Here is an 11,966-nt window from a genome sequence, read left to right as displayed (position 1 = left end):
TTCCTGATTGAATATATATAATAAATACTTTTATTGACTATAAAAAGTATATGTTGAATGATTTTTCTGTATATTCCTGAAATAATAAATATTTTTAAATAAAAAATCTTTATTTGAGTTAAATTTTCACGAATATTTTATAAATGTGAAAAAATATAGTGTCAAATGATTCATAATCACTCTAAAGAAATAGAATGATAGATAGCAATTCCAGTTTGTTTTTTTTCCTTCTTCTTTTCTGTTCTTTGGAAAAACTTAAGATGTTCATCCTGAAAGGGTGTTTTCAATATAAGTTTGGATTAATTTATTTATATTTAAATTTTTTTTAACTAAAATCTTGGTGAAAGAGATTTTAAAAATCTACCAAAATTAATTAAAACTAATATGCATTTAGTTAAGATGGCCTTAAGATGCATCTCTTGTTGGCACGTGGATTACCCCCATGTTTGTACATGCATGCGTCACTGACATGGTCTTTCATCTCTAAAGTGAAGCTATCTGTTTAATAAAATAAAATAAAACAAAACAAAATAAATGAAGTTATATGAGATAGTTTTTTCATCTCGGATGTGAATGTGATTTTGGTTTTGAAATGTACGTAGATTCCGTGGGTGTCACATCTAATGCGCAAGTATCATTATAAAAATCAGGTCAAAATCGATCCATTATGTAGAAGCAAGAATCTCATGCTTAGGCATGAAACTTTTGTAAATGCTAAAACAAACACGCAGTTCATTTTGGGTGTGCATGATACTTGTTGGGGATGGTATTTCTTTGATTTGAAATTTTGATCGAGTTATTTATTTAAATCTGATAACGATAATTGAGTCCAATAATATATGAAAAAAAAATTCAGTCAAATCAATTGATTGACAAATATATGAATCTTAACATGATATATAATTAAATAAATATATAATTATAGTATATAGTATATATTTCATAATAATTAATATTGATATATATATCATGTTATACAAAATATTATTCATTTAAAAAAAATATAAGATATTAATGAGTTGAAACAATTAATGTGAAATATAACTCGAGAAGTTGTTTATCCATTCTTAAAATATAGTCTAATTTCTTAAATTGAAACTCATGAAAAAGTAACATAAGGTCTGGTGAGATTAGATGATACTTTGGATTAAGGTACAGCCAAAGGGCAAGGCTGATTTACCAGTTTGAAAAGAATTATATTGAAAGTGACAACCTCTTGCGATTGCGTGGTGAGGAGAATGTGTATGAAGAAAACTTGGTATCATCTTTCTAATCCTTCTCATCTCAAACAGCTACCACTTCTACGGTTGTTCCTGTCTTTAGATTCACTCCACTCAAGTGCCCTTGAGTGGTTTAGAGCCTTTTTTTTTCATTTTATTTAGAAAATGTATTTCCTGTTTTCATCGACTTATAAAATTATTTTTTTAGCAAAAATAATTCATCTCTGTTTTCGGCTGATGACGTAATTTATATTCTACTTGGAGTTTTATTTTTCTCACAATTTACCAATCCAACAGAAAATCAAGGCCCATTCAGTCAAAATTAATGCCCCAAAACGAGAAAAGGAATGTAGGAAAAAAAAACACACACACACATGAAAAAGTCCATTCTTATGTACGATGTGTTTGGATTTGAACGTACTAGACCCAAGAACTAATTGACCAAAAATAAAATGGCAAAAAGGAGGAGGGGGATGAAATAAAAAAAATATATAAACAACTTAAATAAATATTTATACTTTATTTATACCCTCTAATTTAATATATAGATACAAGTGGTCTTAGATGAAAAAGTTGGATGAATTTCAAATATTTATATTTAAAATAATACATATGTAAAAGAAAACAAATTAATTGCATGGTTATATATAATTAATTTTCATTGCCATTCATACCGCAACACAGTTTACTTTTAATAGCAATTATATGGTGGCAATAAATTAGTGGATATAAAACCCATCTTGCACTACAGCTTTGGTGGTAAATGAGTATTTATAGCCTTTAAATGTTAATTTATAAAAGATAAGCTACAATAAAATGAGTTTTAACTGGTACTCACCAACTATAATTACTGTTAATACTTTTTCAGACTCTAAATACGTTGACCATAGTTTAATTGACTCAAAATAATTTAGCAGTTATTTATATTTCCATAATAAGCATAGTAATTCCTGAAAAATGACTTTTTATGTAGTTAATATGTCAACAACAAAAAAACATATAAACATTTCAAAAAGCTAACGCTTTCTATGTTACCTACATATATTCTTTCATTTCAAAACATAATCACTCCGATGTACGTACCATTTCTATTTTGAATAGGTATGCAGGAAAAAAGAGAATTATATATACATAACTAAATGCAACATATTTGAAGTTAAAATATCTTTAATAGCAAAAGAGAATATATAAGCAACAAGGCACCTTTGTGAATAAATTATCATTAGTCTTTTAATTAAGTTTAAATAATTAACATTTTTTTAGACGTTTTCGGTACGTCTTATTTTTTCTATAAAAAATATCAAAAATCCTAACATTCTTCTTCTTCTTTTTCTCCCTTTCCATCCAAAAGAAAAAGGTGCGAAACATTGAAATAAAAAATAATATTTTTTAGTTCAAATTCTAAACAAATTCAAAAGTTTATTATACAAATGTGATTACACTAAATCAAACTGGCTATTATTGATTTGTTGGGAAGGCCCTGCCCAGTAAGAGAATATGAAAAACTAAGAAAAGAAAAACTAATGGAACATGAGTCATATTGTCATTGTGGTACCTGCTTGGCCGTTGGTGTTGGACTTGGACCATTAGTGTTCTTCTTTTCCCCTAATATTTTTAATTCATTTCCTACATGTTTGTTACGATTAGGTGATCATCTTCCACATATTAATCTAAGGGGTCGTTAATACTTTTAGGATCGGCATGCTTGGCTTTAACACAGTGATAGATGATGTTGCCGTTTAGCTAATATGATGTATACATCTCAAACTTATTCAGATGTTTGGCTTTGATGCTTTCAGAAGTTTTTCTTTCAAACCAAATTTATGTGTTTCTCTTCAATGCAAAGCTTACCAACAAGTTAATTATCACACCTATTATAAGAGGGGAAAAGAATTTTTGAGTCTTACAATAGAATAACTGAAAATAGGATATAACAAAGAATTAGATGTGAGGCAAATTATGTATGCATATATTTATATTTTCTTCCCGTAGATGTTGCATCATGAATCAACAATCTTTTGGATTTATCAAACAACATACCTTTGATCAAACCACAGCAAAACGTTAAAAAATATAAGTTTTGTTTGGTGGTAAGCATATAAGTTATCATATCTTATTTTAATCCATTACGATGTTTTACAAGCGTGTTCTAGTTAGATTTACTTATGTTATTATAATTTATTTTAGTTCTTTTCTTAAATATTGTTAATAAATATATAAAATATTATTATATAAAATTCATCTTATTAATGATCTTATTCGTTAAAATATTATATTAAATCAAATTAATGTCATAGGAACTAAAAGTTAATTTTAAATTTAAGAAAAAAAATAAAAAATTTACTCTAAATCTAAGAGATTGGTTGTTAAAATTAAAATTCATAAGTTCGTGGGTTTTTCCTTTTTATTTTTTGTAAGAAAGGTGATTTTGTGAGTAATATGTACAAGGTTTTGACTATTTTTGAATACTATTATCATCATTGGAATTTTTATGAATTAAAAAAATTCATAGGTGTTGATTGGTTGGAATATTTTAATTGTTTTGAGACACAAGTATTGAAATGTCGTAGAAATCATCTTTTCAAAACTTGAATCAGTCATTCATGAAAATTTTGACAAAATAAGATTTTGACAAAATTCTCGTTGCGTTATAATGGAAGTTAACAAAAAAACTAAATTTGATACGAAGTTGAAAGCAAGAAGAACAAATTGAGTTTTAAAAAAAACATTGATATTATATATATATATATATATATATATATATATATATATATATATATATATATATATATATATATATATATATATATATATATATATATATTGATGTTTTAGTTGAATTTATAAACAATTTTTTCTTTAAAACATATTTAATATGTCATATTCTTAGATTAAATAATGTCAAAAGGATGCAACTATCCATGATGTTTTTTGCAATACTAAATTATAGGTGACAACTATTGGTTAATATATATAATAACAATTTTTATCCTTTAAATAAATTATTCAGAATTTGATTTATGACTCTGTGTATGAAATAAATTGTTAAAAAAATATTTATATTATATGTACACGATCTTCAACAAATTAATCATTATTTTTAAAAATAGATATTTAATATCATTAAGAAAAATGACAGGCAACGGTTGTGTGAATATTGAATAAATTATCATAAGATACGATTATATCAAAATATTGAATAATGTATCATAAGATTGCGGGATGATTAAGATGAGCTAAGTGGTGGAAAGTTCAAAAATCTAGATGGTTGCAGATTTTTCGTCCGAGAATATCTTGTAATTCTAAGAATATATATTGAGTATATTTTATTAAATATTTTTAACTATTTAAAAAATCTTAAATAAATTTTATACTTCTAACATAATAAATATTTTTTTTATTAAATTACTTTTATTTTTTTACTTATAGCCTGTGTAGTCCAGATTAAAATTTCTCATCGTTCTATTAAGCGCGTGAATTTCCTGACACAATATTATTTCAACTTAACTTAATGTAAATCTTATTTGATAATTCAGGTTTGAATAATAAATATTTAATTATCTTAAATACTTTAAAGGAAAATTTTATTGATTATAGTAATCCTATCAAATTCAAGTAAAATTAAAGGATGTACGTGGCTAGTGTGAAAAAAAAAAAAAAAATACTGGTGATTGGGTCAGATTAAGTTAGCTGAATATAAATATGAAATAGTTATATTTTGATTGGCATTATAAATTAGTTGACTCATTGACTTGATGAATTGTTGAATGTAGAGTCTGGCGTTGGAAGGTGGTTGTCAACTGAATACAACTCTCTCACCATCAATTAAAGTTACCTTGCAATCTCAAGAGTGAAAACTGAAAGACAACAACATTGTGTCCACCAAAGACCCTCAAAACCACCGGACTGAGACTGCTACCAACTTTCAAGGCTTTGAGATCACTCCTCATAATCCCTCCTCCTCACGTATTGTCCCAAAGAGACACAGATCTTTCAAGTGGTTGCCATAACTAATTCACCACAGTTCACAAGGGAACCAAAATTACAACCAAAATAAAATATAAGTTTAATTACACTTTTTATACCAAACTCTTATAATTTCACAAATTTTGTTGCTTAACTTTTGTAATTATACATTTTGCTAGTCAATTTTTAATTTCTTTACATTTTATTATTTTATTAAATATTTATCTTCGTTGATTGATTATTGACATGTCATATTGACTGTTAACATAAATTTTTTATATAATATATGAATGATAATTAAGGTGACTTAATGTATCAAAATCATACATTAACATGATGATAAAATATAATAAAATATATAATTTTATAAGATATATGATAAAGTTTACAAAATCATAAAATTAAGACACTAAAAAAGTGTAATTAAGCTTAATATATATGTATATAATAATAATATAAATTATATTCATAGCAACAAGATTGTATAGATGTAGATTCTAGGTTGTGAGTTGAGAAAGACAACTTTCCCTCCACCAATAACCTCTTGTATATTCTTGAAAGACAAGACCATTCCACCAAACCTTAATTAAACGAACAAACCCAACCTAATACAAGAATTTCAATGTCTCTCCTTGCTTTGAATGCTATAATATTTCTACCTCTCTTTCCTTCTTCCTTGCTCAGAGAACACTACTATCACTATTCTGACATCACCACTTCTTTCTTCTCTCTCCCCCATGCAGCCTCTTCGAAGAAAATCCTCACTCTTCAACTCAGAAATGGGGTCAATGAAGGGTCGCAAGAACAACAACCTCTCCATTTTCGTGGTGGTGTTCTCGATCTTCCTCTTCGGGCTCTTCATGTACAACGAGGACGTTAAGTCCATAGCCGAGTTCCCATTCTCGAGTCCAAAAGCGCACGAAACGCAAGAGGTTGAGTCTGTTCCAAGTGTTCAAAGGGACACTGAGAAGGACGTGGAAGACACTGTCACGGTTACGAAGAGTTCTAGGGTTCAACTAGAGAAGAGTAGTGATGATGAGGATTCTGATGAGACACAAGAACGTGTTGATTTGAAAACGGTGGTGGAGAAAGAGAGAAAGATTGAACTGCCACGTGCGGAGGAAGAGGAAGAAGTGGAAGAAGAAGAGGAGGAAAAAGAAGAAGAGGTTGTTGAGTTGCCACCAGAAGATTGTGACTTGTTTACTGGGGAGTGGGTTTTGGATAACGAGACACACCCTTTGTACAAAGAAGAACAGTGTGAGTTTCTCACTTCGCAAGTGACATGCATGAAGAATGGACGACGTGATTCTATGTATCAGAATTGGAAGTGGAAGCCAAGAGATTGTTCTCTTCCCAAGTACGTGTTTATCATGTTCTTTTAGATAGCTAGTTTCATTCTTTTTTTTTTTTTTTTTGTAGTGTTCTTATTGGTTGTGTTTTTGTGAATTGTTAAGGTTCAAACCGAAGCTTTTGTTTGAGAAGATCAGAGGGAAGAGGCTCATGTTTGTTGGAGATTCACTGAATAGGAACCAGTGGGAATCAATGGTTTGTATGGTCAATTCTGCGGTTCCTTCACTTAACAAGACTTGGTACAAAACTGGTTCTCTTGCTATCTTCAAAATCGAGGTTTGTAATTCAGTAATTGTCCTTCTTCTTCTCTCGTTGATAAATGTGTTTTAAGGTTATTCAAAATTTAATAAAAAAAATAGTTTTGGTTCCTATATTTTAAAAATGGTAGTTTTGATCTTTGTATTTGTCAAATGTGATGAATTTCATCTCTAATCCTACACTTTGTTTAAAAAATACAAAAAAATAAAGTTAATTTTAACAAACCTAAAACACATTTTTATTAGTTTGCCATAATGATTAACCACAAGCATAACATCATATTGGTAAAGTACTCTTTTATCTTCATTAATTTTTACCCTTTTGGGCTGGAGTGGGTGTAAAGCTGAAATTAGAATCATTTTGTGCATGATGATGGTGGACCACTGAATTTGATGATCCAAATGGGGTTTGGTTTAAAAACCAAGTTACCTACTTGTTTGGCCTTTGTCTGAAAGTTATAGCTTTGGGAAATTACACGAATCTCTTGGTAGTTAAGAAAGGACACGTTATCTAGGGAATATTTATTCCATATTGCTTAGGATGCACTCATGGTTATGTTTGTGTAGGAGCCAGAGCACGTTACTACGGTGGAATTCTACTGGGCACCGTTCCTTGTAGAGTCAAATTCAGATGATCCAAACATGCACAGCATCTTGAACCGTATCATCATGCCTGAATCGATCGAAAAGCATGGAGTGAATTGGAAGAGTGTGGACTACCTCATCTTTAACACCTACATATGGTGGATGAACACTTTCACTATGAAAGTTTTGTAAGAACATGATCATTCTCTAATCCAATCCCTTTTTTTTTTTTTCCTCTTTTGAAGTTTACGTAATTTTGAAGCAAATAATGAATTTGTATATTCTTGGGTGTGATGCAATAGACGAGGGTCATTCGGTGAAGGGTCCACGGAATACGATGAAGTTCCTCGGCCAATAGCATATGGGAGAGTCCTCGCGACATGGTCAAAATGGGTAGATGACAACATTGACCCAAATCGAACCAAAGTTTTCTTCAGCAGCACGTCCCCTCTTCATATCAAGTAATTAATCACTGATTCTTAATTTATGACTTCTCATATTTGAAGAATCAACAAAATTTTATTTCATACTATGAACAGTGATATGGACATTATATGTCATACACATAGATAAAGACACAGAGACAATACAATTTAAGTCTTGCGTCATATCTAATATATAAAAATTATCTAAACATCTTTAATGATACAGACGAATTGTCAATCAGTGTGAAATTCATATTATACTACGACTTTGTTATGCCATTAGGTAGGTGTCTTCAATTTTGATAGTGTAGTTGGCCACCGTACGTTTTTTTTTATCCTTTTAGCTTACCTTTTGTCACCTTTTTTTTATATATTCTTTTGTAAAATTTGTAACCAATTCTTAAAATTACTGTTCAACTTTTAAAACTTTGTATATTTTTCACCTTCTTGTGAGTTGTATAGTTATTTGATCATTAACGTATTGATCATTCACGTTAATTACTAATATAATACCTATATTATAATGTAACATATCAACAATTAACTTGTCACAATAATAATCATGTTACGTCAGTAATTAACATGTTATGATAATGATTTATTAACAATATTATACGATCAATTAACAAAGTGACAAAATAAATAATTTTAAAAATTGAGTAATAGTTTGTAAAAATATGAAAGATAAGTGATAAGAAAAAATATAACTGTAACTTTTATTTTTTTACGATGTTTATAATTGTTACATCGACTTAGAAACTAATAATACTTTTGAACACATTTGAATTGAAGATTTACATTTAACCATATGAATTTGTAGGAGTGAGGATTGGAACAACCCAGATGGTATAAAATGTGCTATGGAAACCACTCCGGTTCTCAATATGTCAACCCCATTGGATGTGGGAACAGATCGTAGACTTTTTGCAATTGCCAACAATGTGACACAATCAATGAAGGTGCCAGTGTACTTCATTAACATCACTAGTTTATCAGAGTTGAGAAAAGATGCACACACCTCTGTTTACACCATACGCCAAGGCAAGATGTTAACTCCAGAACAGCAAGCTGATCCTGCCACTTATGCAGATTGTATTCATTGGTGTTTACCAGGATTACCCGACACATGGAATGAGTTCCTTTATGCACGGATCATTTCTCAATCTTGACCTACACCAACCTATAGATATCTTCACACATACTTCTATTCCCTTTTTCCTTTTTTCCTTAATTGTTATTATTTCTACCTTTTCTTATGGAAAAAGCTCCTTTTCCCTTGAATGCCTCAACAATTGTTTGTCAGCTTTTGTAATTTTAGCAACTTTATATAGACTTTTTTTGTTTTTTTTTGTTTTTTAGGAATTGGGCATTTTTACCCCCTTTTTATTTCATCATGTTTCTTTGTTAAGCCAACTTAGCCAAGCACGGAAGCACAAGATCCTTAAATGTACAATGAATCCTTTTTCCCTGAATGAAGAGAAAATAAAGCATCAAAGTTTCGTTTAGTAGATTAATTGTTTCAACTTTCGGTTTCTATATAGCCCTAAGGTTTCTGTGTGTGTTTCATTTTGTTTGTTTCCATAGAATAATTGTTTAACTTCAATTGCAAAAGAATCAGATGTGAAGAGACAGAAATCCCAAACCCCAACCAATAAGTAATTAAAGCATAAACATAAATATATAAAGCAATAAAGGAGTTTAAGGATATATAGAAGAAACCAAGATTTATATCGGTTCAACCACGATCTATAACTTACATCTAGTTTCTAAGGGGGGTTTGAGATTTTCAATATGTGAAAACATTACAAAGCAACAAGTATTTTACACTTAAGAAATTCCACCCTGACAACCCCCCTTGAGATACTCTTCTATGAACACTCTTGACTAGCCCATAGGGATCACATACCTTATAGTGAATCCAAAAATGTAGTACCAGACCTTTTACACTTGAGAAAACTCACCTTGACAACCCCACCAAGAACTCTTTTACCTATAATTTCCATATCAAAATTTCAAGGGACAACCATCTTCGAATACAAAAGGAAAGCTCAAAAACAATTATTCACTCTCAACAATGATGATAACACAAATTGAAATTCTAGTACTTTTTTTGTCAACCTAAAATTCTCAATAATTATCTTGTTCTAATTCTATTCTCTCGTGTTTCTTGGTCTTTGTTTATATTTAATGAAAAACCTTTTTTATATATAGGAGTTGGAAGAATAAAATATGATAAATTTTGTATCCAAAAAATATATGTTGATGATAAAATATATGAAATTGATTTTAATAAAAGATTTTTCACAAATATTATTATCTATTAAGGAGAATTGAGTCATTCGTGAAAAAGTCTCTTGTAAGAAGAATTGAGTCTTTCACAAATGACTTCTTTTAAACAAAGTATTTGAATTGTTGTAAATTATCTTTTCTTAAACTTGAACTTTTAAACTTGAATTTTCTTTCGAGAGTATTTAATGGGAGACTCAAGTCTTATTTTTTAAAAACCCAAAATAGCTCAATTATTAGATTTTTATATTTCTAATCCGTTTGATGAAATTACTTCATTTAATTTTCTTTTTAGTGCATAGATCTTATCTTAATTGTCTAAATGAATTAATCAATTCAAGCTAGACTTAGTTAGAATGCAAAGTGTTCACATCAAATAATTAAGTCTTTGATTTTGGTCTTCATTTTCTAACATAGGATTTGTCTAGATAAACTTTTTCAAAAGTACTTATAATAAAAAGGAATAAGAAAAATGAAATAAATTCTTTCATAGATTAAAATTAGCTCTTACATAAACTAATTTATAAGAGCTTTCTTATATTAGCTTCTTTTAAAATTTATTTTTTACTTGCATATAGACTAATTTTAAATTATAGAAAAATTCATTTTTTTTCCTACAAATGCTTCTAAAGAAGTTTGTCTATAGAGACATCGAGTCTTGAAAGAACTTTTCCCTTTTGCTAGCTTTGCCTTGTCTTTAGCTTATCGACTTTATCATAGTACTTCCAGCTAGGTTTTCATTGTGTATATGTAGTTTTAAATGAATTCTATTAATGTATTTTTTTAATGATTAAATTTATATTGATTTGTGGGTTTATTGTGTTGAATACATGCTTTATTAAACATGCAAGTAGAGTGGGCCCTAGAGAAGATAATCAGCTCAAGAGAAATTGCTAAGCTTGAGGTTGCTACTGCATCAAAAGCACCCAAGGGCCAAGGCACTAGAGGTGCCAAAGATGGTGGCAAAGTTGGTAAAAGGGTCATGAAACACAAGGCCCCTTATGGAAGAGGTCCTTGAGAGCATTATGAATCTATGAAAAATGATTTTCACGTAACACTTACAAGAAGGTAAAGCAGAAATTGAGATAGACACGTAAATACTTAAACGTGTTGCATGTATCAGAGGAAGATTCACCGATAATTTTATATCTTGTATCTTCTTGTAAGTTTCATATTTTGTATTTTGTTGAATCTTAAAATTTTTTTGGTAAAAAAAATAATATATAAGAAATGATATCCCGAAATTACCGAAATGAGTATTGAACTTCGTATAAGTATGAGGGCTGTATTTTATCATAGCTTAGTTTCTTCCATATATTCTTATCTATATTTAACAAGTAAACACCAAAATTCACTAATTGATTTCGAAATACATTTAACACCAAATAGGTAAAGAGAAACTAAATTAATGGTTTGATCATTATTATTTTTATTTAAACTCTTTTAAAAACAAATTAACGTACTTAATGGAACAAATAATTCTACTCAGCAAAAACAAATTTCCATTGTGTTCAAGGTGTTGAATGTCAGGAATAATTTCGTCCAAAAACAAATTTCTACATTTAAGAGCAATAAGAGGGGTGCCGATATCAAGGCCCTAAAATAATGGGATTCTTCAATTCTTGAAATTTTACTTAGCACCTATCAGTTAAAATTACTGGCTTGAAAAAGTTGACCCGTTTGTACTAGCTTAGATGTAACTAGTGTTCATCTGAATCATCACGACTTGCTTGTACCCTCAAAGCAGTTCCATAGACGCATGTATGACTATACAAACGAGTTAATAAGAGATCAAATATGTATCTATACATGCGTACCAGGTTTCCGGGGACATACTCTCAAATTTTAATGCCTATTTGGTTTGTGGAACAGGAAAG

General features: G+C 29.4%; 1 protein-coding gene across 1 annotated transcript; it reads left to right on the top strand.

Moving 5' to 3' along the window:
* Window positions 1-5,729: 5,729 nt before the first annotated feature.
* Window positions 5,730-9,311, top strand: LOC109817810 (xylan O-acetyltransferase 1). The gene is made up of 5 exons (XM_020383152.3): window positions 5,730-6,543; window positions 6,641-6,812; window positions 7,361-7,566; window positions 7,681-7,839; window positions 8,624-9,311. The coding sequence occupies exons 1-5, from the start codon at window positions 5,924-5,926 to the stop codon at window positions 8,970-8,972; spliced, it is 1,506 nt and encodes a 501-aa protein (XP_020238741.1). The 5' UTR covers window positions 5,730-5,923; the 3' UTR covers window positions 8,973-9,311.
* Window positions 9,312-11,966: the final 2,655 nt, after the last annotated feature.

This window comes from Cajanus cajan, chromosome 9 (genome assembly GCF_000230855.2).
Source record: "Cajanus cajan strain Asha chromosome 9, NIPB_CcT2T_4, whole genome shotgun sequence".
Classification (NCBI taxonomy): Eukaryota; Viridiplantae; Streptophyta; class Magnoliopsida; order Fabales; family Fabaceae; genus Cajanus; species Cajanus cajan.
The sequence above is the reverse complement of the archived record's forward strand: the minus strand, read 5'-3'. Positions and strand labels throughout refer to the sequence as shown.

What these genes read in the sequence shown, in the direction of transcription:
- LOC109817810 (XM_020383152.3), top strand. Translation starts at nt 5,924, where the DNA reads ATGCAGCCTCTTCGAAGAAAATCCTCACTCTTCAACTCAGAAATGGGG. An exon ending in AGAGATTGTTCTCTTCCCAA is followed by an intron (nt 6,544 to 6,640) that starts GTACGTGTTTAT and finishes TGAATTGTTAAG; the next exon opens with GTTCAAACCGAAGCTTTTGT. An exon ending in ACGTCCCCTCTTCATATCAA is followed by an intron (nt 7,840 to 8,623) that starts GTAATTAATCAC and finishes ATGAATTTGTAG; the next exon opens with GAGTGAGGATTGGAACAACC.